This window comes from Camelus bactrianus, chromosome 32 (genome assembly GCF_048773025.1).
Source record: "Camelus bactrianus isolate YW-2024 breed Bactrian camel chromosome 32, ASM4877302v1, whole genome shotgun sequence".
NCBI lineage: Eukaryota > Metazoa > Chordata > Mammalia > Artiodactyla > Camelidae > Camelus > Camelus bactrianus.
The window spans coordinates 22,785,952-22,810,927 of NC_133570.1; the positions used below are offsets into that span (position 1 = coordinate 22,785,952).

Consider the following 24,976-nt stretch of genomic DNA (forward strand, 5'->3'; position numbering starts at 1 on the left):
GAGCCAGTGGGGGCCAAAGTCCCCTTCCGCCGAGATGCGGTCAGAGTGCTCCCGGGCCGAGGTCGCGGCTCCACCCCCGCACCCGGAGTCGAGTGCCAGAGCGCCCAGGGTCGGGGTCCCGACTCCTCGCGCGCGCCCCTCCCCCACGGCGGTGTCGCGCGGCCACCCAGGCCCCGCCCCGGGCCCGCCCCGCTCAAACCCCGCCCGTGGCAGGCCCCGCCCCGCCGCTCGCCCATTCAGATGTGGGTCAGGGGTGAGCGGGCGGCGCCGACGTCACAAGCTTCCAAGATGGCGCCGGGCGGGCGGCTGTGAGCGGCGCTCGGGCGCGCGGGGCGGGGAGCCGAGCCGGGCCGGCGGCGGGCGGACGGGGCGGGCGCGGGCGGCGCGGGCGGCGCCGAGGACGAGGCCGCGGGAGGGCCGGCCGGCCGGCGGGCGAGCGCCGCCGCCGACGCACACGAGGTGAGGGGCGCGGGGCGCGGGGCGCGGGCGGCGGGCGCGCCCCCGGGAGAGGGGCGTGGGCGGGCGCGCGCTCGGCGACGTGGGGCTGCGCGCGTGGGAGGGGGCGGGACCCCCGGCCGCCAGCCGCCCGGCTTTGTGGTCTCGGGCCGGCGGGACGCGGGCTGCGGGGTCCGGGCACAAAGCCCCCGGCCGCGCGGGTTTGCGAAGCGGGGGCGGCGGGCGCCGGCTCTTTGTGCCTTTTCATTAGCGGTCTAATCCGAGCAGCGTCGGGGCGCGGCGCTGCCTGACAGGCGGGCTCCCATTATGCGGGCGGCCCCGCGCCCGCCGCCGCCCCTCTTACGGCGTTTTGCCATTTCCACAACTGCGGCCCCGCTGCGTCCTCGTCCCTTCCCCAGCCCCCTCCCCGCAGGAGGACGACTGCGCGCGGGCAGGGGCAGGGGCTGGGGCAGGCCTGGAGGGGCTGCTCCCGCAGGGCCAGGCCCTGCGGCTGGTGGGTTCGCTGCCCAGCCCCCAGACCTCTTCTGTAGGCAGCCGCTTGGCAGGAAGAGAGATGGGCTTGGGGGAGGGGGTCGGCTGGCAGGGGGAGGGGGGCTGAAGGGCCCCAGCTTGTCACTCTCTGTTTATCTACCAAGATGGTTCATAGTCACACAGGCTTAGCTGGGGGGCGGGGGGAGGCGGAGATGCCTCTCCCTGGGGGGCAGTGACTTCTCGAGAGGAGGGAACACGGCCAGATAATGCTCCCAGCGGCCCCACCCAGAACTGCGCGGGTCCTCCTGGGGAAGGGAGCCCGGTGCTGACCCGGATGGGCCGGAATGGTTTTTGAAGTTATTTATCCGTTTTCTTCTATCCGTTCCACCTCCAGTGTCCTTTCTAGCAGGAGTTGCCAAGCACATCTGGAAAGCTGGATTCCTGGCCCCCCCTACCCCAGCAGGAGGGGTGTAGCCCAGAGAGGCCACCCCTCTGACATATGTGGGGGGGGGAGGGGCAGAGCCTTGCCCGTAGGAATCCTGAGGCTTGTTGACTGATGTGCGGATTGCTCTGCCTCTTCGCGCTGGGGGGGGGGGTGTGCTGGCAGGTAGTGGAGGGGACTCCAGGGCTCCTAGACTGAACTTGGGCCTGTTCTCCAGGGACCCTGGCTGGAGGGATGTAGCTGGGTCACCCAAACCCAAGACCTTTGTGGAGCAAGCATTTATTGCTTCCTGGCTCCTGGCCTTACTTCTTCCCCTCCGTTCCCATCTGCCAGCGTCTGGACTCCCTGGGTCTTTCAGCAGACATTTTCAGGAGCACAGGCCATGTGGCCAGTCTGTAGCCCTGGCTCAAGGAGCTGGCGGACGCTCAGCAGAACAGGGTTGCTGGAGTGGTCTGAAAAAAAGCAGATGGGCCGGCCTCCAGAGACAAAGCTGTGTGGTGAGATTGCTGGTTTAGCCAGCTCTTAGCACCAAGGGTCACGGTGGGGTGGTGGTGGATGCAAGACTGATACTTGGGGGCTGCGCTGAGTCCTTTGGCTGGAGAGTAGGTTGCCCTGCCTGTAAGTGAACTTTCTCGCCTGTGTGGTTGAGCTTATGAAAATCTCTAGGTCCTGTGGGCAGGCAGTAGCTTCACAAGGCTGGAAGGGGGCAGCCCACCTGCCTGCCTGCCTTGGGGTCAGAGCTCCCAGGTTGGTCAGCTTTCCTTTGCTCCTGGCTTCCTGCAGGCCCGTTTTGGGGAGTTGCCGAAGGCCTGTTGCCCAACTCTGGCCACTTGCCTGGAGTGCCGATGTGCGCCCAGGATTCCTCCCTGCAGTGTTTTCCTGCCAGTTGTTGGGACTTGCAGATTAGTCACTCAGTTTTTACAAGCAATTCCTGAAAAGAAAAATCTCCCTCTGGTTGCTGGCTCTGCGTAGAGGAAGAGGCAGCCCGAGGGAGCCAGGCCTTTAATTAAAGCAAAACCGAAATGATTGCTGTAGTTGCTGAAAAGAGAGGAGGAGGCGCTGGTGGGCGGAGGCGATGTGCCCTGTCCTGCAGCGAGGTGCCTGCCGGGGACAGGTAGACACCGTCCCGTCCTTTCTGCCTGGCCTTGGCCAGTGGCCCAGCCTTCTCCACAAGCTGCAGTCCTGGATTAATCCTCACGTAGTGTTTTCTTTCCATAGATCAGATTTCTCATTTTGTTAATAAGCACAGCCTCCGATCCACTTGAAGTCAGCTGTCGTGGACTTGGAGCAACAGGGTTTTGCATTATTGAGCTGACAGGCCTGCTGCCTTCCCGGAGCTCTGGTCTGGGGGTGGGGTTGGGGTGACGGCAGCTAGCCCCTGGAGAAGGGCTGGCAGGGCAGTCCTGGAGAGTTGAAAAGTGGGGAAGGAATAAAGTTCAGTTTACCCAGGGGACCTGCTGCCCTGCCCTTTTGCTTGGCCTGTTGGCCTGGAGCAGTCAGCCCCACCCCACAGCTTGCCTGCCTGGCCCCCTGGGGCTGAGGGCCAGTGCCCACCCCCACCTGATCACTGGAGGGCGGGGCTCTGGATCCTGGCTGTGTCTGCAGAGAAGAAACCACAAACCTGGTTCCTCCGTGTCCTGGCCCTTGGAGCCTCCTTGGACTGTGGAGGGACTGCTGGAGTGGGGTGAGAGGGGCTGTACCCAGTCAGAAGGTCGAGCACGACACTGTTTACTCTCTGTGTGACCTTGGACAGTGATTGACTCTGAGACTTAGTGTCCCCATTTCTAAAGTGGGAACAGATCTGGAGTTTACATTCACGTATCGCTGCCTTCCAGAGCTCAGCCTAGGGCAGACAGACAAGCAAACAGACGATTGTGAGATGGGGTGATAGGACTGGCACCGTGCCACGTGGAGTGTGGAGGGCATGGGGTAGTGGCAGGCCCGGAGGGAGGGGCCGGCTCTGGGCTGCAGGATGCCTGCTGAGTCCAGGTCAGCGGCCAGAGCGGGGTTTAACCGGGAGGACACTGAGTTTTGTAAAGGCAGTGGCGGTGTGAGTATGGCTGGGGAGACGGGTAGGAGGGCAGCAGCAGGAGCCTGCGGACGCAGACACAGGAGCATCCACTGTGTGCCAGGCACCTGGGAGGCGACTTCACAAACTTTTAATTGACTCGACAAAAATGTGTTGAGAAGAAAAGCAGCGCCCAGCTCTCGTGGCTAGACTCTGCCCTCTGGTGCTCACAGACTTGCCAAGCGGTCGCCCAGGAGTTAGGGGGATTGGTGAGTTTTCTGTCAGGTGAGACTTGGTAGGTTAAGTCATGTCCTGGGGCTGCAAGTCCATGGCTGGTCGGGCTGGGGCTGGTGGGGGACAACGCTTCTGACTCCGGAGCGTAAGAAGGCTCGTGTGGCTTGGAGTCTGGAGAGGGCTCCCTCAGGGTAGGGTAGGGGCCTCCCAGCCAGCCGGGCCAGTTTGACTCTGCCTGGCAGCCAGTTTGACTCTGCCTGGCAGCGCAGGGCTGCGCTTCCTGCTGGGAGGGGCCTTGCCCTGAGGGTTAGGGACCTGGGCTGGGGGAGGCTCTTAGAGGGATGGCAGGCCCGGGAGCCCAGTTTGAGCTGGGAGTGGCCAAGCCGGAAAAGCAGGTGGGGGCGGGGGGATGGTGAGTGGGCCCCCAGTGAGCTTGATAAGGAAAGGAAAGCCAGGAGCTGACTCCAAGCCCCACCGCAGTCCAGGAGGGAAGGGCTGGGGCCAGGGTGGCTCTGCTGAGGGAGCGCCACCTGGGAGGGTGTGGCTGGACTGAGTAGGGAGACTCTGAGAAACTGCCTGGCCCAGCCAGAAAGGGGCTCAGATCCCCTCCTCTGGCTGTCCCTTGAGTGGAGGGGTGGGGGAGTGTGGCCTTGGGGTTCGAGCAGGTCATCTGTCAAGGGCCTTGCTGCTGCTGCCTGTGCAGCACAGAGTGGGGCCTGTTTCCTGTTTGGGAAGCCACCTCCTCTGAGCACATGGGGGTGGGTGAGGAGGGAGGGCGTATGGAGAGGCAGGTGGCTGGGTCTCTGGTCTCCTGCGGTGCCCTGCCAGCTCTCCCCTTCCTGTCCATGAGAACTCCAAGGGCCCCTACGGAAGGGCAGGGTTGGGGCTTGGCTGGCGTTGGGGGTGCTTCTAGGTGGGGAGTTGGCCTCTTGAGGAGAGGGAGGGGCCGCTGGCTCTGGCAGGGGTGTGGCCACTGTGCACACTGTCCCCAGTGGTCAGGGCTGCTGCCATGGTCTCAGGCTTCTTTCCCAGCAGCGCCTGTGGGTGGGTGGGTGAGTGGGTGGGATTTCTCAGGTGAGTGGAGGAGGGGCTGTTCCAGTGCCTTGGGAACAGTACCCCCATAAGCACAGGTGGATGGAGGTGCTGCTCCCATTGCCATGCTGGGGTCTCAGCCCCTTGGCCTCTTCATCAGCTTGGTTATAGGCCTTTTGAAGGGTAGGACTACCCCAGGGCCTTTCCACTTCCCTCACCTGTGCTGCTTTGGGAGCCAGTCAGCTCTTGGTGAGTTCTTGTTCTCAGGATGAATGAGAAGGGAGAGAGAAAGGTTGATAGCTGGGAGACTGGGGCCTGGGGCTTCAGTGGCCTGCCTCACGTGGACACAGGGATCTTCTCCTGTGATGAGCACGGGCTACATGCTGACCTCCTAATGTGCTGTTCCCATGCTGCCTGGCGAAGGCTGTCTGATGGTGCCCTGGTTCTCAGCTCTGCACAGCTGGGTCACCTGCAGTGGAGGAGCCCAGACCCGCCCAGCCCATCTCTGGGATGGGCCCAGGCATCCATGGTTCCCAACGCTTTTGAAATGAGTCCATTGTGCAGGCAAGTTTGAGAATCATTGCTTTAACAGGAGCTAAATCTTCATTGATGGCAGAGTCAAGGAGGTGATGATTCCACGTAGACTGCAGGGGTGGTCCCAGACTGCTGCCCTACCGTGGCCCAGCCGCATTGGATTTACAGAGGAAGCCCGCCGATTCTCCATTCGCTACCAGGGTCTGGGAGAAGCTTCAGGTGCAGAGGGGGCTCCCCCTTTTCATGGTCCCCAGGGTCAGTGGGAGGGACCTCAGCCCTAAGGGGGCGTCTCCTAGGAGGTGCTGCCTTGACCCCAGGACACTTGGTCCTGCTTGGCCTTCAGAGACTGCCTGCCCTGCTCTCTTGGTTGAATTCTTGGGCCCTGGTTGGCCTCTGTGTGCTCTGGTGCAGTGACCTTGGAGTTCCTGGTGGCTCCCTAACAAACCCACTGTGGTCACAGCAGGGGACCCCTGAGACCTGGGTCCAGTCCCTTCTGTTTTCTTTGACTTCAAAGTGCCTCAAGGGAGAGAGAGATTGGTCCTGAGGCTAGTTTCCTGGGCTGTTATCTGGACAGATGTGCGAGGGGGCCATTCATGAGGGCCTAGGAGGCAGAGTGGGAGGGGGCGTGAGGGGCACAGGAGGCAGAGCTTCAGGCCAGGTCTGGGTAGCCCGGCCTCCTTTGTTGGGATGAAATAGCGAGCGGGCTGTTCTGAGGGCTGACAGGACCTGCCTGCCTGCTCTGGGCAGCTCACCGCTCCGGGAAAGTGGTGAGGTCTGAAACGGGCCTGGTTGCTGTCCTGGGTGGGAGGCGCTGCCCTTTAGAGGAGGGAGCAGCCTGGCCTGGGCAGGGGAGGAGCTGGGACTGAGATTGGTCTTGGCTGGGTGGTCAGGGGCTGTCAGGGTGTCCCCTGTGGGCTCGTTTTCAGCCCTGTGCACATCTTGGTAGATGGATCCGCGGGTTCTACCTCCAGTGAGTGGATTCCTGCCTCTTCACTTGGCCTCTCCTGGGACCTCATGCCCTCCCCTTTGGTAGAAAGGGGGCTGAGGTTTTTCTCTGGTAGCTTGTAGCTTGGCCTAGAAACCAGGGGGAAGATGCTTCCCACGGAGTCGCTGATGGGATGCTGGGAACATGGTGGCAGAAGAGGGGGACAGACGCATGCAGCCCTGAGCGTTTTCTCAGTCCGCGCTGTACAGGCAGCTGGGAGAGGTTAGTACTCGGCCCGGAGTCAGGTGGTGGTGGAGAGGTTCTGGGAGCAGGACACGCACAGCGGGATACGGCTATGGGCTCCTTCTGCTGAGCAGTGCTCGCGCTGGAGGGCAGCGAGGTTTTCGCTTCGAGTGGGGTTGCAGGCAGCTGCGTGGGACAGAGCCAGGGAGTCCAGTTCTGAAGTGGAGTGTGGTCCCTTGTCCTGGACGCAGGGCAAAGAGAACTCTTCAGGCCACCCTCCTCCGTCCAGCCCCAGCTCTTCCCTCTGCCCCGTGGAAACCTCCAGGAGAGCCGTGTGGGGGAGGGACGTAGTCCGAGAGCTCAGAAAGGGCCCCTGTCCTCTTGGGCGCCACATGATGTGGGCAAAGGAGAGGTGCTGGTGTGGCGGCATACATGGGGCCTCCCTCTGGGCATGTGGGGCTGTGTCTTGGTGGGCGGCCATGAGGGGAGGGCCCTGGGTAACCACCACCCGCAGGTGCCTTTCCCCACTGCCAGGGGGCTAGGCTGCTGGCTGAGGTCGCCCCGGTGGCTGTGGTCGGTGAACCTGAGCCCCAGAGGGGTGCGGGCCAGGGGACAGCATAGTTTCCAAAGTTCCACATTCCATGCGTGTTGACGCTGATGAGGGCGCCAGGGCTGGCCTTGCGCCTTGGGCGGTCGGGGGTTTGACTGCGCGCCCCTGGCAGGTGGGCAGGTGGGTAGGCGGCTTGCTCACCTTCCTGTAGACCCCTCCCCACTTCCCCATCTCCCACTCTGCACACCTCTGCCGGCTGAGCACCGAGGTCCCACAGCCGGCAGGGGCACCTTGGGCTCTGCGGTTAGCAGGCCTTGGAGGCCCCACAGGGTTTCTGCCCGCCCTGCCTCCAAGGGGACTTGCTGAGGCCATTTGAAGTGGCGATTCCTCTTATTTGTTTGATGTTCGTTACTCGGGTTTGGCAGGGGGCCCCTCGCCTGAGATTTCTGCATTTGGTGAGCAACTGTGATTTTGTGGACCGAGAACTCTGGTGTCAGGCCAGTTCCTCCACGTGCCAGACCTTACCTCTCCACGCCTCATTTTCTGTGCCTGTAAAAGGGGTTGGTGTTTGAGATAATGGCTGTCAGCCCTTCTCAGGGTGGTTTGTAGACCCCTTGGGGTCCTCAGGACTCTTCAAAAAACTTGGAAGTTGCTGGCCTTTGTTCCTGGGTAGACCCTTACACCATCAGTGCCATGCTGTGGTGGGTGGCACTGCCCGAGGTGCCCATCACTGGAGCGGCATTCTCCAGCCTCGGCGTTGGGGCCAGGACCACTGGTTTTCGTCACGCATGTCCTGGGGGCTGGACAGATGATCGGGCGGTGACTCTCATCCTCAGAGGACACATCTTTGGCATTCTCTGTGCCGAGCTGGGGGCATGGGCGTGACGTCATCTCCAGGAAGAGCAAGCTGCTCTTTCTCGTGGAATGTTTGTTTCACCTGAATGAGTAGCTGACAGGCCGGTGGTTGCTCAGCCTCGGAGAATCTGTTAGACCTTTTCTCAGACCAACAAAGTGAGCCTGGCTGCCTGAAGGAAGACAGCTGACAGTGTTTGTTGGCAGTGATAGAGCCAGCAAACGGGGAAGGGGAACATTTTGGAAAGGTCTGGAAAGCTCCTTTTCTTCTCTGTGAGCCTGACTTAAAGACTTCTTCTGATACAGTCAGTGGGTTTTTGGATTTTTTAGTGTTGTACAATGAAGTCTGACAACATTTGGAAGATATGATTGCCTCAGTGAACCCGTATTTTCCGAATGACCAGTACTCGATGTTGCAAAATCCTGGGTGAGTGCAGGGCAGAGCGGTGGTTTTGTGTAACCAGGTATGGGTTAGTCACCGATACAACTTCAGATTCTACGTTGCAACCTTCAAGAAACTGCCACTTGTTGAGTTTAAGTGTAATATTAAGGCAGAACAGCTGTCTTTATCTGAAAAGGTTAAAACACTCCTTTCTTCTGTCTGTGTATGGTTGGATTTCTTTGTAGATTTCAGTCAAAACCTAACAGACTGAGTGCAGGGCCAGCTGAGAATCCAGTCACTTCTATTAAGCCAGACGTTAAAGATATTTGCAAAAATGTGAAGCAGTGCCACACTTCTCACTGATTTTTTTTTCTTTTGAAATAGTTTTTTCCCCCATGAAAATATCATTTATGTTAGCATAAAATGGGTTTATTATTGACATTTTAAGTCAAATATTTTTAAATGATCAGTTTTTTTTTAACACAGTAAATAGAACAGTAACATACAAGTCACAAGTCACGTAAGAGTCCTTTGGGGGTGTCCTTCCTAATTTTCAAGAACATGGACAGGAGTTTTGGAACCAGGGACAAGGGCCAGCCAGGCAGCTTCCACACCTGGACTCATGGATTACTTCACCCTTCCCCCCACTGCCCTTCCCTGCCGTCACTTGCTCACCTTGTAGACGTGCACGAGGGCCTGCTGCATGGCTAGAGCGGCTGTGGGGCTGGTGGGACTCAGGGTTGCTGACCTGGGGAGCCCATTGGCAAGGGATGACCAGGAGGGGAGGTGTTGGAAGGAGGCAACTGGGTGGCCGGTGCTGACATGCGGGTGGGGGTGCAGGGCGGCTTCGCCGAGGAGGGGACCCTCGGGCGTGACTGGAGGTGGCCAGGCCCTCCGGGAAGCCCTCCCACCCCGCAGACCAGGCCAGGGTGTGGGCTTTATCCAGGTAGTGGGAGTCCATTGAAAGCTTTGAGCAGGGGAGTGACTCGATGAGATCGCTGTTTGAGAAAGATAACTGGGTTGATTGGACTCCGAATTGGAGGGGGCAGGGGCTGCAGGGGGGAGAAGTGTGCTAGACTTTGGTGTTTTGTCCAGAGTGGCTATAACACAGCCCTTCTCCTCCAGTCCTGGAGAGGGTTCCTGGGACTTCCTCCTGAGGGTGGGGCTCCCGCCTTCCCCGTACAGAGGTTCTGGCTTGTGTTGCTCTCGGTTTGGGCTGAGGGATGTTTTCTGGGCATGTCCTGTGGGACTGGCCCCCCTCAAGCCCTCATTCACACATTGTTGCCAGCCCTTTGGGCGGTCTCGTGAGCCAGGCGATGGGAGCGGGGCTCGGCCCCTCTTTGGATCTCGAAGGCCTGTGTGTCCCTCTCCCGTCTCCCACCAGGCACACTGGCTCCTCCTAGATCTGAGACTGTGCCACATGTGAGTTACAGCGCACACCTGTAGGCGTAAATAGTGGGGGACACACCCAGGTAAGAAACAGCCCCCGTGCCTTGGGTGTCCCCCTGATGCTCTGCTGCTCCCAGGCTCCCTCCTGAGGTCACTGCTCACCTGTATCTCGGATTAAGTGTTCCCTAGCTTGTGCGGTGTCCTCGTGTTTGTCTGGGTCCTTGACAGTGGGTTTGTTCTCTGTACACGGAGCTGGGTGCTAATCGCTCTTTTGAGACTCACCTGAGTGCTGGGTGTCGCTGTGGTCTCTGTGCCTCTGTCCCCACTTGGAGTGTTCCAAGGTAGCCCTGTCCCACAGTCATCACAGGGCCCACCTGAGAGCATTTGGGGTGTTGGGTTTTGCTGCCACCTCAGAAGCCCAGTTTTCACCCCCAGCTCTGCTTCTCTGGGCAGAGAAGGGCCTGTTTATTTTTCTGTTCCTAAACCCTGTTCTTTAATGCCAAGTAGCCCTTCCAGCACCCCGGAGACTCCATCTTAGGAAACTGTGAGCACTTGTTCTTCAAGCCCTAGGGGCCCTTCTGCTCCCTTCTCTTTCAGAGTGCCAGGCCTCTCCTCTATCACACCCATCACGTCACCTGCTGGGCAGGTGAGACCTCTTCTCTGTAAGTGCAGGACCTGGGGGCGTTGGAGGCCCACGGCCACAGGTGGTAACGTTTTCATAGCAGTTTCCTAATTTTATCCTTAAAGATGCGTCTTAAAAAGCTCTGGTGGATGCCCAAGGTGTCTCTACATGGGTTTGTTGGTTTGTTTTCCCCCATTTTGGACTAAACCTGACCCTTGATCTCTGGCTTTAGCACCTTGAGCCCTTGGCTGGAGGCCCTGGGGTTGGGGGCTGGTCCTCCACACAGGGCAGGGGATCCCTTCCTGCTGCCTGGCAGCTTCCTTTGACTCCAGTCCCTCAGGGCCTCATCCGATTTCTTCCTGGCCTCCTGCCTCTAGTGCGCCCGTTGCTCCTGCTCGGGCCCCTGTTGGCAGCCCTGTGCCATCAATGTGCACTGTGTGCACATTGCCTGCCCAGCTTCCGGCTTCCTCTCCTCTCCTGGGCATGCTCGTCAGGACCTGAGGAGCCCCTTCCCTCTTCTCTGGAAGTGTCAGCCTGGGCACTGGGATAATTAAAAATGTCATTGGGTTGTTGCTGCCTTTGGGTGGCAGCCACCACTTGCCCCTAATAAGAGAACTTAAGGTGGTCTCTGGGTTTCCTGTGGGCTCCCAGCTGGTCTGTCGAGTTCCCTCTTCTGCGGCAGACACTCCCCCCTGTCCTGTCGGCATCCGCTTCTTGTCCTGGGACGCTCGTGATTAGCCGGGGTTCAGGTCTGCTTGCTAATGAGGACCAGGACAGGCCCTGCCACCCCTCCCTGGAGGTGCCTTTGCCCTAAGAAGCAGTTGTGCATGACAGCCCCACAGACTCTTCCCAAGTGGACATGCATCGAGCATCCAGCACAAGAAATCTAACTCCGGGAGCCCCTCAAGGGGCCTTGGGCCCCCACCTCACACCCCAGCCCCTGCTTTCCACCTGGGCCGGAACCACCTGCCTTGTCCCGTTTGGGTCTGGCCACTCTGCTCAGCAGCCCGCTGGAACTTGTCCGTATGTGGAAGTGACCATGGACACTGCTGACAGGCAGCTCCTCCTGCCCCGAAGAGGCAGAGTCGCGAGGTTCAGCCCAGGCGCAGGGTGGAGCCCTGCACCAGCGGCCACTCTGCTCCGGGGAGTGGGCCCCAGGGTCTGCATGTTTTCAGTCTTGGTCTTGTTTAAAATCTGACCTTTCTTTTTCCTGCCCAGAAGATACTCTTTTTTTGTCCTTGATGAGCTAGTTAAAGCCATCCTTGCTGTCTGGCACCAGGTTTGGGGGTGTCTGTTTTTACAGCTCTCCCATAGCACGCGCCTCAGCCCTATTCTGCCGTGGGCAGGGCCACAGCTCTTTTAGCCTCGGGCTTCCTGCCACCCTGACAGCGATGTGGGTGGACGGGTCTTTTCTCGGGGGAGGGACCCATCTGCACTGAGGTGGTTCTTCTTGCTTTTCCGTTATGAAATGTCTTGAATGGAGTGGCGATGATGGAGTTTGGTAGCCCTTACTGGGCGTAAGAGACTGTCAGCTTCTGGGATTGGCTTTGAAGTTGTGATGTTGGCTTCTCAGTCCTGGAGCCGTGGGCTGGGCAGCTGCACCTCTGTGACTCCTGAGAGGTGACAGGGCAGGTAAGGGGTGGCTCCAGCCCAACTGGCTGCCCAGAATTTCCACCTGTTCACCACTGTTGCTGCTTCTCCTCCCTCCCTCCAGTCCTCTGCCTGCTGCCTGAGGCCACCGATGCCCGTGGTGTTTATTAGTCACTCTCAGCTCATTTACTGGAGACATGTCTGTCCTTTTGGGGCCGACTCCTTCCTCTTGACCCACATCGGCTGAGCATCTGCCCTTGCAGAGTGGTGGGCTTTCCGGGTGGTAGAAAGCTGTACCTGCCCCAGCGCATGCCAGACTCCAGTGTGCGTGCAGGGCCCTCGGGGTTAAAGAGGTCTGGAGTGAGACCAGAGTGTCTGCGTGTCTCTTGAAACCCCTGGGCCATGCCTGACAAGCAGCAGGACAAGTAGGACGTGGGGCGGGGGTGCAGGGCACCTGTCACCCCCTCGGAGAGTAGCTCCTGGGTGTCCCTTGCTCCTTCCTGAGAGGGAGTACGTGTTGCCCCTGCCCTGTTGGCCAACCTGCCCGCCATCCTCCACAGGCCCGCCTGCCTCCAGGCTCTGGCTCTTTCGCTGCCTTTTATCAGGAGCTCGGCCCCTCCCTGGGGGGGTATGGGTGCATAGAAATGAGTACAGTTTTCGTAATAATAGTAATCGTGGTCATTCCTCTTTGAACAGCACTTACCTGCTGCTTCCCGGTAGCACTTCTGGTTTCACCCGGCCCGCGCTCCTGGCCAGATGGGGCCAGGCTAGGGGCCTCCCAGCGGGCTCCCCCACACCCTCCTTCCAGCCAGCTGGCCAGTTGTGCCTGTGCCAGTGGGGGAAACCAGCTGCAGGTCCCCTGGGTCCCGCCTCCCTTGTTGACTCCCAGTGGGAGTGGCAGGTGGGTTGCAGGCCTGATCACAGGGACCAGCATGCAGGGCTCCTCTGGAAAAGCAGGCTTTGCCAGGCCTCCCTATGCCTCTAAGATGGGCGTGCGTGTGTGGGAAGGTGGGGCAGCGGGGATTTTAGGATGGACTCAGGGAGGTTGGGCTATGGTGGACGCCATCTCCCTCACTGCTCGAGTGAGCTGGTGGGGGCAGCAGGGCTGGCCTGAGGGGTAGGGAAGGAAGCCGGGCCTGGCCCCCATCCCCGTGTCACCAGCACGCTGATGGAGCCCGGGTGTTTATTTCGTGAAAGTCACGTCAAGAGGGCTGGGCTCCTGGCATCCGTGGAGCCTGTTGCTTTCCAGGAGGATGGTCTGGGAGGAGAGCCAGGAGCTGCTGGCCGGCGTCCAGGTCTGGGCAGGATTACACGGCTGGGCTTGCCCAGAGTCCCGCTCACCACCAGCCGTGCCTGGAGGGGCAGGCTGGAGAGGTCACAGGAGCAGCGGGCGCAGCCTGGGTCCCCCAAGCAGGCTGTGGGTCAGGGACCCCACTGTCTCCTCTAGCCAGAAGCTTCTGCTGCTGCCAGGTGGTGGTGAGGAGCTGGGCAGGCCTGACGTCCTCACGCAAAGCTGGGGAGAATGTAGCTGGGCAGGGTGGGGCCCTGCTGGGACGGACAGGCGGGCAGGAGTGGGAGGGGAGGTGAGGGTGGAGGCGCCTCTGCCCCTGGAGGAGGTGCTGGTGTCCATCCCCAGGGTAGGAAAGTTGGCTCTGGAGTCAGGCTTTGAGTCTTTGCTCTGCCACCTGTTTGTTCCTGTGACCTTGGGCAAGTTGCTTAACCCCCCAAACCTTGTGGTCTTATCTGATGTGGAGATAACACCGCAGTCTTCCCCACAGGCAGGATGCCATCTCAGACTGGTGCAGGGCGAGGCCAGACCCTGGGGAGGGACGAACTTCCTAGGCTGGTGGCTGGGTTGGGGGCGGGGCCTGAGGCTCTTTTGGATTCTGGGCTGCTTGGACTTTCCAGGTCTCTGCCCTCCAGCCGCCCCCCTGCAGCCTGCAAGAGGCAGGGTGCGCACCTGTTGGGGCCATATCTGGAGCACCAGGTGGCCACAGTGTGGGTTGTCTGGGACCAAGACTGGGGGCCAGTGGCCAGCGTGTGTGTCTAGGGCCCTCTCCGGCAGGTGTGCATAAGCCCCTGGGGGCATGGAGGCTGCCTGGTGTCCTTGTGCCTCCCCCAGGCGGTGGAGCCCTGCGTGGGGGATGGGCAGCCCCAACTCTCAGCTGGAAGGTTGTGTGTCACTCTGTGACTTCTGGCTAGGTGTCCTGGAGCCGGGAGGTAGTTACGGAGAAAGAACAGCCAGCTGTTGGCAGCTTTGGGGTGGGCCCTGTGGGAGCTTCTCCTGGGATGGGACGCAGCATGACTCCAGGCTCCTGTGGAAGGTGTGTTCTGGGGAGTGAGGGGGCCACAGCAGGGGGGTGGCGGTAGAGTGTTCTTGGAGACAGAGACGTGGGCAAAGAGGCCTGCCCAGAGAGAGATTGGGCCCTTTTCCCCACCCTCACCCCTCTCTCTGGGACCCTTTGTCCTGGCTGGGTGCGGGCTGGTGGAAGTTTCCTGAAATTGGGAGGCGTGTGCAGGGGTGGGTGTCTGGGACAGCTCCTGTCAGACCAGGGTAGGTGTCGTTCTCCTGGGCTTCCTGCTTGATCAGGGTGCTTTCATCTGAAGACCTCCTCTCTCTGCCTTCTGCCCTTTGGTGCTGGCAAGGGGGCTCCCCACCAGCCCCTGAGGCCACATGGAACCCCCCCAGGCAGGTGAACCACGGGGGTGCTGTCCCCGCCTCTGCTGTCCTCACGGGCCTCCTGGCTGGTGTGTGTTTGAGGGGTGGGTACAAGGAGGGTGGACGGGAAGGGCGTCCTTGGCCCAGGTGGTGCTGCCTGCAGGAGGAGCCAAGAGATCCCAGATAGCTACTCTGCCCTCAGGAGCCACCTCCCAGGTCTCCGGCCCTGGGTGGGCTGGAAGCCAGCAGTGGGGAGGGCCTTCCTGCTTTGTAGGGCAGTGTGGGACGTGGGGGAGTGGAGGCAGAGGCTCCCTGTTCCAGCCAAGGCAGGAGGTGCTCTGTCCTGGCTCTTGGAGCGTGGAACACACTGGAGGTGTGGGGCCGCGGCTGGGTGCGCCAGGTTTATGAGCATGGGTGTGTCTGTTCTTTCTGGCTTTTTGCTGGGGGGCTTTTTTCCCACTTGAGGGAAATATGACATGGTACCTGAACTCAAGTGGTCCCTTGACTGGTGAACATGTCCATGTCAGCCCAGAGTCCCACCGGGATGTAGAGCCACCCTCACCCCAGGATGTCCCCGGCCCCTCTCCCCGGCCAGCTGGCTTTGTTTCTCCCCCACATTGGCTCTGCCCATTTCAGAACCTGACCATGCGGTCTGTATCCTTGGCTAAGGTGTCCCTTCTTGGAGTGATGAATTTGAGGTTCATCCATGTTTGTTGTATCAGTTCTCTTTTTGTTTTTTTAGGATTTAAAGTAAAATGTACTTAAAAGTTTTTGAATATTACAGAAATGAACTTACAGAGACCTCATTTAGCAATTGGGTGTGTGGCCCAAGGAATTTCTTTCCTCACAACAGCACTGCAGCAGAGGGGCGGTGGCCCTCCTGGGCATGGGGAGCAGAGGTGGGGCTTGGAGGGCAGCAAAGGAAATGGGGACTCAGCGGGGACCCGTCCCAGCTCACCGTGTGACAGCCCTTTGGATAGGTGAGTGCTGGCCATTGTGTAAATACGGACCCAGGGAGGTGGCCCAGATCTTTGTGTCCACAGGAGGGCAGAGCTGCTCCCCACCTCGTATTCAGCCCTGTGGGGACAGCTGCCCACTCTCCCGTGAAGGGCCAGATCCCGGCCTTCAAAGAGTGCCTGGCTGACTGCCCTGCTGCCCTGACCCTGGGCATCCTGGAGTTGCACTCCAGCGGGCAGCAGAGCTGCACTGGGCTTGGGATACTGGGGGCTGCTAGGTGTGTTGCCTGGGCCTCCTGTCAGGGGTTGCTGGGGGCCAGAGCCGGGCCAGAGAGCAGCCTCATTCCAGCCCATGGTGGGCCCTGCCAGGGCTGGGCATCAGCCCAGTACCCAGTGGGCACTGTGCTACCAGTCTGCTGGGCTAGCCCCCCAGCTGTGTTTTTAGTTAATCCCTCCCCAGCTGTGGTAGGCGCTTGCTGTGGTGATAAGGCGGAGGTCTCTGAGAGGGAAGGAGCAGGCCTCTGAAGGGGCCCTGGCCCTCACCTGCGATGAGGTTGCATCCTTGGGTACAGACCTGGTGGCAGCCCTGCCCACACTTGGCCAGGCCTGGGGCTGTTGGCGGGTCTGCGGCCGGAGGTGCTCTCCCAGCAGGCAGTGCTGTGCAATCCCCCACAATGGATGGTGCGGAGAGGCCTGCTGGGCCTTGTCCTGCTGAGCCTCCCCCCGGGGTGGGGGGTCGGGCTCAGGGGGAGACACCTGGTCAGTCACCCGGCTCTTCCCAGGCTGGACTGATCGGGCCGGTCTGCCTGATCTCTCTGACCGGGACCAGGAACTCCTAGGTACAGGTCTCGCACGTGCTGAGGCAGGGCCACTGGGCAGGTGGACGCTCTGCCAGTGGGGCTGGGGTTGTTCTGGGATTCAGTGCGGCATCCGGTGTGGCCTCCCATCCCCTCTTCCAGTCTGCTCTCACCAGTACTGGGGTGGTCTCTGTCCCTCATCCCAAGGCTGGGCTTGGCTCTGTCCTGCCTGCCGTCTCTGGCCTCTCTTGGTTGTGAGGGGCCGTGAAATGTGGACTCTCCCAGTGTGCTGGACCCACAAAGCTCGTTCTGCTGCCCTCTGGGCCCACTGTGCCCCCTCCCCCCGGCCACCCCTGTGAGAGGGAGCTGTGCGAGGGCCAGAGACAGCTGGCAGGCTGGAGCTGAGGCCTCCCGGCCACCCCGCACCCCGGGTCTGGTCACATTCCTGAGGGACCTGCTGAGCCTCCCTGGCCCTGCGGGCGGGGGAAGGGCGGGCAGGGATGGGCTCCAGGCTTCTGCAGGTCTCCTCCCCCACCCCTGGCTTCCTTCCAGTGGAGTCCAGGCCTGCCTGAGTGGGGGGCAAGTGGGGGGCCTGGAGCCCATGCCGCAGGACCCCTCCCGCAGGGCCCGAAGGCCTGGGGTGCATGGGGAGCCCACCCGCACCTGGCGGCAGCTGCCAGCAGCCTTGGCGGGCTGGTATTGAAAGGGCGAGCCTGCAAAAGCCATGTGGTCAGGCTGGGCAGGACAGGAGGGGGCTGGGCCCTCTGGGCAGGGAGGGGGCCTGAGCAGCCGGGAGGGAAGGGAAGGAGGCAGGAGAGTCAGAAGCGGTTGAGACTGGTTCTTATAAATAGCCCGCTGCACCAGTGCCTCCAATTTTGACCTTTTGTTATGTAAATGTAGCCAGCCTGGGAAGGGCTGCCCAGGCCTCCTGCCACCACGCCTGCTGCCAGGAATTGAGTGCCTGCCACTAGCTCCCCCAGATCTAAGTGACCCTTGGAGTATCCTAAGTCTTTTTTGGGGGGGGTGTACCCTGCTCCTCAGGCCTGTGTTCTCCTGCCATCACCCTACCTGTGGGCGCTGGCCACTGTCTCCTGCCCAGCTGTCCCCGGCATTCCAATTGGGTAGACCCCTAGACCTTCCTGGGGATGACGGCTTCCAGGCCCCCTAGGCACCCTCTCCCTCGCCGCCCCTCCTGCCTTCTGCCCCCCGACTGCTGCCTGTCTGTGTAACCGTGTCCATCTTCTCCCCTCCAGGTGACCAGGCATTGATGCACCCCCAGGGAGGCCACGCACTCAAGGAGGCCACCCCCGCTGGCTGCTGCTCACATGGTTTCTGGGCCCCTGGCACTCCGGTAGGCCCTGGTGGGGAGCTGGCAGGGTGGGGAGGTGTGGGGGAGACGGCGGAGGGATGGCGGCTGCCCCTTCTTCTGGGGACTCTCTGGGCCGCCCGCTGCTCTGGGCTTGCGTCCTGGCTTGCAGTCCTTTGTGTACGGGCAGTGCTGGGCAGCCTGGAGGGGGCCGGGACTTGGGGAGGAGGGGCTGCTGTGGGCTCACAGGCTCCCAAATGATGGGACCTCCTGCCCTCTGCCTGTCCCAGTGCCAGGATGGGAGCACCAGCCATCCTGGGTGCTGGCCAAGCTGACACTGCAGTTCCCTGGGGCTGGGTATTCCTGCCTTTGTCCCTGCCTGGCTAGGGGGAAGGGAGTGGCGGAGGGCTGGTTCCCCTGGGACCTGGGCTCCAGCTTCTGAGCCCCCGATGAGCAACTTCACACGGCAGCTGGCACTTGCTGCCTCCTGATGCCAGGCCCTGAGTGCTGGCCCACATGGCTTCACAGTGTGCTCGAAGCCTTCCTTGTGGTGCCCATGCTTGTGAGAGTTTGCCTCTGTCTCTGCAAACAAGGCTAGGGGCAGCCTTTGTGTCACAGGAAGGTGTGTGGGGGGCGCAGCTCCTCCAGGCTCTGCCCCAGAGAGTTGGGACCTCAGGTTGGGGAGGCTCCGAGCTGTCATTTCCTTTCAGAGCTTGGGTCCTGAGTGGAAGGACATGAGGTTGCTTATTGGCTTCACAGCATTGCCTGTGGGAGGGCACCTGCTCCCAGAGACCCCCGTGCCCACTGCCACACAGCCACCCACAGGGTTCCCGTGGAGGCCGGGGGCCTCTGCGTGTTTATTACTCAGTGACATCAGTTAGCATCTTTGCCAGTCAGGCAAGTTTCCCAGGCTCAGACAGCACTGCCCTCAGGAAGGCCCTGGGCCCAGCAGTGCTAGAGTTTGGCTAGGAAAGTGCTCAGTGCCTGGGGAGTCGAGGCCTCGTGGGATGGGGGCACGGGTGGGGGCGGGCTGCAGAGTCACAAGGTAGCACCTTGGGCTGTGAAGCTAAGTTCAAATCCCCGTTTGCCTGGCACCAAGGACGTTCATTGTCCCCTGCTTGCATTCTCATGTCCTGTAGAAGGGTGATGCTGCCCCCCTTGTGGGCGTCGTGGGTGGTGTGATTTCCCTGCTCAGGCGCTTGGCCCCAGGAGGTGGCCAGGGCCAGGTTGGCGCAGAGGGTCCCCATCTAATGCATGTGTGCCTGTTCCTGCCCACAGGTGGTGCGTGTGGGCGGGGCGTGGGGACATGGGGCCCGACATGGAGCTGCCCAGCCACTCAAAGCAGCTCCTGCTGCAGCTAAACCAGCAGAGGACGAAGGGCTTCCTGTGTGACGTCATCATCATGGTGGAGAACTCCATCTTCCGGGCCCACAAGAATGTCCTGGCTGCTAGCAGCATCTACTTCAAGTCCCTGGTGCTGCACGACAACCTCATCAACCTGGACACGGACATGGTCAGCTCCACGGTATTCCAGCAGATCCTGGATTTCATCTACACGGGCAAGCTGCTGCCCAGCGACCAGCCGGCCGAGCCCAACTTCAGCACGCTCCTCACCGCCGCCAGCTACCTCCAGCTGCCCGAGTTGGCGGCCCTGTGCCGGCGCAAACTCAAGAGGGCCGGCAAACCCTTTGGTTCGGGGCGGGGTGGGGCCGGCCTGGGGCGACCCCCTCGCAGCCAGCGGCTGTCTGCGGCCTCCGTCATCCAGGCCCGGTACCCAGGGCTCGTGGATGGGCGTAAGGGGGCCCACACCCCTCAGGAGCTCCCCCAGGCCAAAGGCTCAGATGATGAGCTCTTCTTGAGTGGCTGCAACCAGGAGAGTGTGCACGGCCTGGGCCGGCCAGTCTGTCCGGCCACCGGGGAGGCCGGCCTGGGTGGCTGCAGCACCAATGGGAGCAGTGGGGGCTGCGAGCAGGAGCTGGGCCTGGACTTGTCCAAAAAGAGCCCTCCCCTGCCCCCCGCCACCCCCGGGCCCCCCCTCACCCCAGATGACCCAGCTCAGCTGAGCGACAGTCAGCACGGCTCGCCCCTCTCAGCCTCTGCTCCTCCCGCCGCCAACAGTGCCTCTTATGCCGAGCCGGGGGGCGCCCCCAATGAGCCCATGGATCTGGAGGGGGCTGAGGACAACCACCTAAGCCTGCTGGAGGGGCCCGGCGGGCAGCCCCGCAAGAGCCTCCGGCACTCGGCCCGCAAGAAGGAGTGGGGCAAGAAGGAGCCCCTGGCGGCCTCCCCTTTTGAGCGGCGGGAGGCGGGGCCCAAGGGTCCCTGCCCTGGGGAGGAGGCTGAAGGGCCAGGGGACAGGGTCCCCAACGGCATCCTGGCGGGCGTGGCGGCGGGCAGCGGGCCCTATGGGGAGCCCCCATACCCCTGCAAGGAGGAGGAGGAGAATGGCAAGGACGGGAGCGAGGACAGTGGGCAGAGTGGCAGCGAGGGGGGCGGCGGCCGTGCGGGCGCGCACTACGTGTTTCGGCAGGAGGGCTACGAGACGGTGTCCTACGGGGACAACCTGTACGTGTGCATCCCTTGCGCCAAGGGCTTCCCCAGCTCCGAGCAGCTCAACGCCCACGTGGAGACGCACACGGAGGAGGAGCTCTTCATCAAGGAGGAGGGTGCATACGAGACGGGTAGCGCAGGCGCTGAGGAGGAGGCCGAGGACCTGTCGGCACCCAGTGCGGCCTATGCAGCCGAGCCCCGGCCCTTCAAGTGCTCTGTCTGCGAGAAGACCTACAAGGACCCGGCCACACTGCGGCAGCACGAGAAGACGCATTGGCTGACGCGGCCCTTTCCCTGCAACATCTGTGGCAAGATGTTCACACAGCGCGGCACCATGACGCGCCACATGCGCAGCCACCTGGGTCTGAAACCCTTTGCCTGCGACGAGTGCGGCATGCGCTTCACCCGCCAGTACCGCCTGACCGAGCACATGCGCGTGCACTCGGGCGAGAAGCCCTATGAGTGCCAGCTCTGCGGAGGCAAGTTCACACAGCAGCGCAACCTCATCAGCCACCTGCGCATGCACACCTCCCCCTCCTAGAAGCCAAAGACCCGCCTCGGGAGCCTGGAAGGAAGGAGCGGAGGCCGGGCCAGCGGGAGGCCCGGGCCCCGGGGCCGGCCAGCGCCCCACACCCAGAGCTTTAATCCACAGTCTGTACCAAGGGAAGAGAGGAGGGCAGCCAGTGCCCCAGCCCCGAGCCTGTGGCCACTGTGCCGTGCACTTCCCATCCCGCCTGGCCCAGCATTCCGCTCGGCTCCCTGTGGGGGCTGCCACGGGGCCTGCAGTAGTGGGCCACGGGGGTCTCCTGGGGACCCAGCCCCGTTCTTGCAGGCTGGGTCGGAGCAGCGGGAGTGGGGGCCTCCCTCTGGGCTGCGGAAAGCAGGGCGGCTGCAGCCCAGGGCATCTGTGTGTGGCCACCCTGGTTCTGCAGGAAGCGGTGCTGGAAGGAGGGGACAGAGCCCTCCTTCCTCAAGCCAGGGGTCACCGCTCGCTGGCACCGGGACAGTCAGGGCCCCCACCGCCTACCTCTCCACAACTAAAGAGCCCTCTGGGCCCGTGTGGCTGTTATTCCTACTGATCTGTTCCTTTTTTCTTTCTGAATTTTGTTTTTTAAACCAAAACCAACAAGAGTTTATTTTTCCCCCGGCCCCTCGGGGCTGAGCCTGGGTCTGTGGACTGAATGTACTGGGCGGCCGCCCTGCCCGCCCTGCACGGCTGTGGCCGGGCGCCCACCCTCCAGGCCCCAGAAGCCCTTCTTGGCCAAAGGCTTCCCTGGGCCCCGAGCCCTGCCTCGGCCGCCTCAGGAGAGAGAGTGCTTTTCCCATAGTTCCCGAGAAATATTCTTTGTTTAGAGGTACTTGTTTTTTATTAAGAGAAAACCCCGTGGAACGTTTATGTGAATGTTTGAACTGGAAGGCCGGGGTTGCTGGGGGGCGGGGGGGCTGGACTTGGTGCCCAGGCGTTGGTACGCGTTTCCATTTCTCCGTGTGTGTGGTGTGCGCGGTGCGTGTGTTGCGTTTCCTTCCTTCCTTCCCCATCAAGGTGGAGAGACTTCTGACCTTTTGCTACCTCTTGAATTGGAGAGAACAGGACGCTGGTGACGGCCGCTGTGGCCGTGACACGTGTGTTTTCCTCCTGTCTGTGCGCACGCAGGGGAAGACGTGGTTGAACGAGTGGGCTCGGGCAGCCCTCCTGGGACCCCGCCTACAGGTCTGTCTCAGAAGCGGTGCCTGCGTCTCTGGGCACATGCAGCTAGCCGTCCACCCTGAGGGTGTGCTGAGTGTGCTGCTGAGAGTCAGGGAGCTCACCCATGCCTGATTGGCCCGAGTTGGAGGTGTGAGTGCTGCAGCCCCCTGGAGCCCCCCGCGCAGGGGCCAGGAGATGGTAGCCGCGTGGTGGGGAACCAGTCCCTTGCAGCTCCCTGCCAGGCCAGGGTGGGGTGAAGTGAGCCCCCCCCATCCTGTCCCCTGGGCCTGCGAGAGTGTGACCTCAGGAGAGCAGTGGCTCCTGCCCCTGCCAGGCCACTGCGGAAGGGCTGACCAGAGGGGTGTGTCCCGACACCCCGAGGATTGGAGGGGACCTGCCCTGCTTTGGCACCTCTGAGCAGTCCTGGCCCATGGTTTCTCTGGTGCGAGGTTGGCCCCACCCTCGCCCCTCACTTTGGGCTCCCTGCCAGCCTGAGACACCCCCCTGGGCCTGGAGCCCGCTCACAAGGCCAGACCAAGGTCGTGGGGTCGCTCGCCAGCTGGAACCACGGGGCTGGGCCAGCGCCTTTGTCTTCTTCGTTTTGCTTCGTACTTTTCTTTCTTTTCTTTTACTTTAAGTTCAGACCAAAAAATTCCGGAGTCACCCCTTCCCCTCCTCCACCCCTCCAGAGACCCTCCAGCTGAAACAGAGCCTGAGTTCAGGGACCCGAGTGGTGGGTGTGCCAGTGAGGGCGTGCGGGCCGCTCCTCTTCCAGCAAGTCAGGCCCCCTCCAGCCCCTCTGCTCTCCCGACCCCCCCCACTCCATCAGCACTTAAGCCACACGACAAAAGTCTGTAGCGGGAGCTGCACACACGCCGCAGGGCGTGGCTTCCAGCGAAGCAGGTGGTTCATGGCAGAGCTTCAGGGACTGGGCGCAGAGGCCCTCACTCGACCTTCGTGCGACATAGTATTGTACCCACCTGAGTATTGTATCGAGCCTTTTCTGTATTTTAACAAGAAAGCAAAACACTAGTTTCCTATTTAAGACTTTAAGGGTTTGTGGGGCGGGCGGGGTTAACACAACACTTGGTTTGGTTTTCTCTTTCCTTGATTTCACGTGGATGCGTGCGTGTGTGCGAGCGTGCGTGGAGATGTGTTAGAGCCCCACCAGGAAATTAGGCCGTTGGAGGCCCAGGGCGGCTTACAGTTCTCTGCTTTAGTCACTTAATTCCTGAATGTTTCGGAGAAACAGGAAACAGAGAAAATAGCAGATGTCATGTAGGAAAGAGGATAAACAAAAACAAAAAAAGGAAAAAAAAAAAAAAAAAGCTCATACCCAAATTCACAAAACGTATTTTTTAAACCAAAGCACATTTTGAATGCGTATGGAACCTCAGTGGGCTCAGAAAAAAAGATACTAATATATTTATCTCATTGTTTACATAAACTTGGACAGTTTCAGACCTCAGCAGCTGTAAGGCCAGTCCCAGTGAAACCCCACCTACTGCTGGAGGCCCTTCCGAGTCATCCCTGGATCAGCTCGTGGGCAGAGGGGCCCCCACGTTCGCCTGAGCCCTCCTCCCCAGTCCGGGCCTCTCCCAGCCCAGCTGGCACCAAAGAGCTTGGGTCTGTGCTGACCACCCCCCAGGCCTCCTGGCCAGACCGTGGTGGTCCTGGCCGGCTGGCTTGGTGAGGGTGGCTGTCAGCTCTGGCCCTAGGACCCAAGTCTGGGCTTGGGCCCTGGGATGGAGGTGCACCGCTGTCCTGCTCCTCTGCCCGAGACCCTCGGGTGGGTTGTGAGGGTCCCTCTCAAGCCAAAAAGCCAGGACCTTTGCACAGCTCCGTTGACTCCAGCGGGTCCCCACCCCCCGGGGACCCTCACCTCCACCCTGGCAACGGGAGGGGCTCACTGGGCCGGTCCTTACCAACACAGACGGTGCAAACACTCTGAACAGTGTTGTTTTTGTATCAATATGTTTGTGCAGTGATGAATGTATTTATTTCTCAGACTTGGGGAGAGCGGGCGGCAGGCCGGGCTCCGCCACCGCACGCTCCCGCCAGACCCAGCCCGTCACAGGGGCTCCTCCAGGATTGCAAAAAAGGTAGAGGAAAAGACGAACCTCTAAGCAAATACGAATCTCAGAGACTCGCAGCATAGCCATACTCCTCAGCCTGTGAAACGAACAATCTGGACCCAGACGGACTTTCAGAACCTCACGCAGCCGTGCGTTACCGTCCGTCGCCACTCGGGGGCGCTGGGCCGTCCCTTCCGCGCCGCCCCCGCCCCCACCGTCAGTATTCACTGGATTCGCCGCGTGCAGGAGTGCGATCTGGGCCGGGCCGGCTGGGCAGGCAGACCCCAGCCGCCCCCCTCCCCCCGAGGCCGTCCTGAGTTGGGGTGAGGCCTGGGCAGCCAGGAGAGCAGGGCTGAGGGCAGGGCGGCTGCATCCGTCCAGTCCCCTTGGCTTGGGGGACGAAAGCAGAGGCGCCCCGTCTTAGAGCAGACCAGGGATCTCAGCCCTGCCGTGCCCGCTGCAGGGACCAAGGCCCTGTCCAACCCCAGGGTCACGTGGGCGTTACTAAACCTGTGAATCCGATCCCAGGAGGGGGTGGGGTGGAGCGGGGCCTGACCAGAGCCTCAGTCTGACATTCCAAAATCGGGTGTGCGTGTGCGCTGCCCAGGACCCCCTACCTAGGGCCCCCAGATTGTCACCCCACTTTAACTTTCTACCGGGAACCCCTCCCCCTACCTCACCTTGCTATTTATTGCTGTAATTTATTGACCTCAAAAATGCTGCATAACAGACCTCACTCGGGGCAGAGAGGATCTCCAGGGCTCCCCCCCTCCACTTGGCGGGGCCCCGTGGGGCCAGGTGCTGAGGGGATCCTCTCTGTCCCCCACCCATCACTTGCTTTCCCCTCCCCCATTGGGGGACCCCAGGCTGGGCATTGGCCCACTCACAAATACCTCGAGGGGGAGGGGAGGGATGGGGTTATAGCTGTTTTGTTTAATCAGAACTGGAAGAGGGATCATGTCCTATAAGCCCTTCCCAGAAAGGAGGAGGGAACCGTGATCGCACTCCTGCACCGGCCACCGCCGCTGTCAGTCATAACATTGAGTTCACTTCCCGCGAGAGTTTGGATAAATTCAGGTCAGAGCTGCAGGTATGCAGCCCTCGAGTGTCATGGTAAAGCAGCCACCAATCTCTCCATTCAGAAGCGTGCAGTCTTAATGTACAGTGATGAGAAACTGTTATTTTATGATCTTTTCATTAAAAGCTTGATTGAAGA

The 24,976-nt window shown here is 61.1% G+C and overlaps 1 protein-coding gene across 4 annotated transcripts; it reads left to right on the plus strand.

Moving 5' to 3' along the window:
- Positions 1–315: 315 nt before the first annotated feature.
- On the plus strand, positions 316–24,976 carry HIC2 (HIC ZBTB transcriptional repressor 2). 4 transcript variants are annotated; one of them, XM_074356738.1, is made up of 3 exons: positions 316–459; positions 17,396–17,493; positions 18,727–24,976. In XM_074356738.1, the coding sequence occupies exons 2-3, from the start codon at positions 17,468–17,470 to the stop codon at positions 20,537–20,539; spliced, it is 1,839 nt and encodes a 612-aa protein (XP_074212839.1). In that variant the 5' UTR covers positions 316–459; positions 17,396–17,467; the 3' UTR covers positions 20,540–24,976. The 4 variants fall into 4 exon arrangements, with proteins under 4 accessions (XP_074212839.1, XP_074212842.1, XP_074212841.1 ...); XM_074356741.1 differs by lacking the exon at positions 316–459 and adding an exon at positions 547–3,646; XM_074356740.1 differs by lacking the exon at positions 316–459 and adding an exon at positions 4,679–5,396.

Coding starts and splice junctions, on each gene's coding strand:
- HIC2 (XM_074356738.1), top strand. CDS start 17,468: ATGGTTTCTGGGCCCCTGGCACTCCG. Junction 17,494..18,726: donor TCTGGGCCCCTGGCACTCCG/GTAGGCCCTGGT, acceptor TCCTGCCCACAG/GTGGTGCGTGTGGGCGGGGC.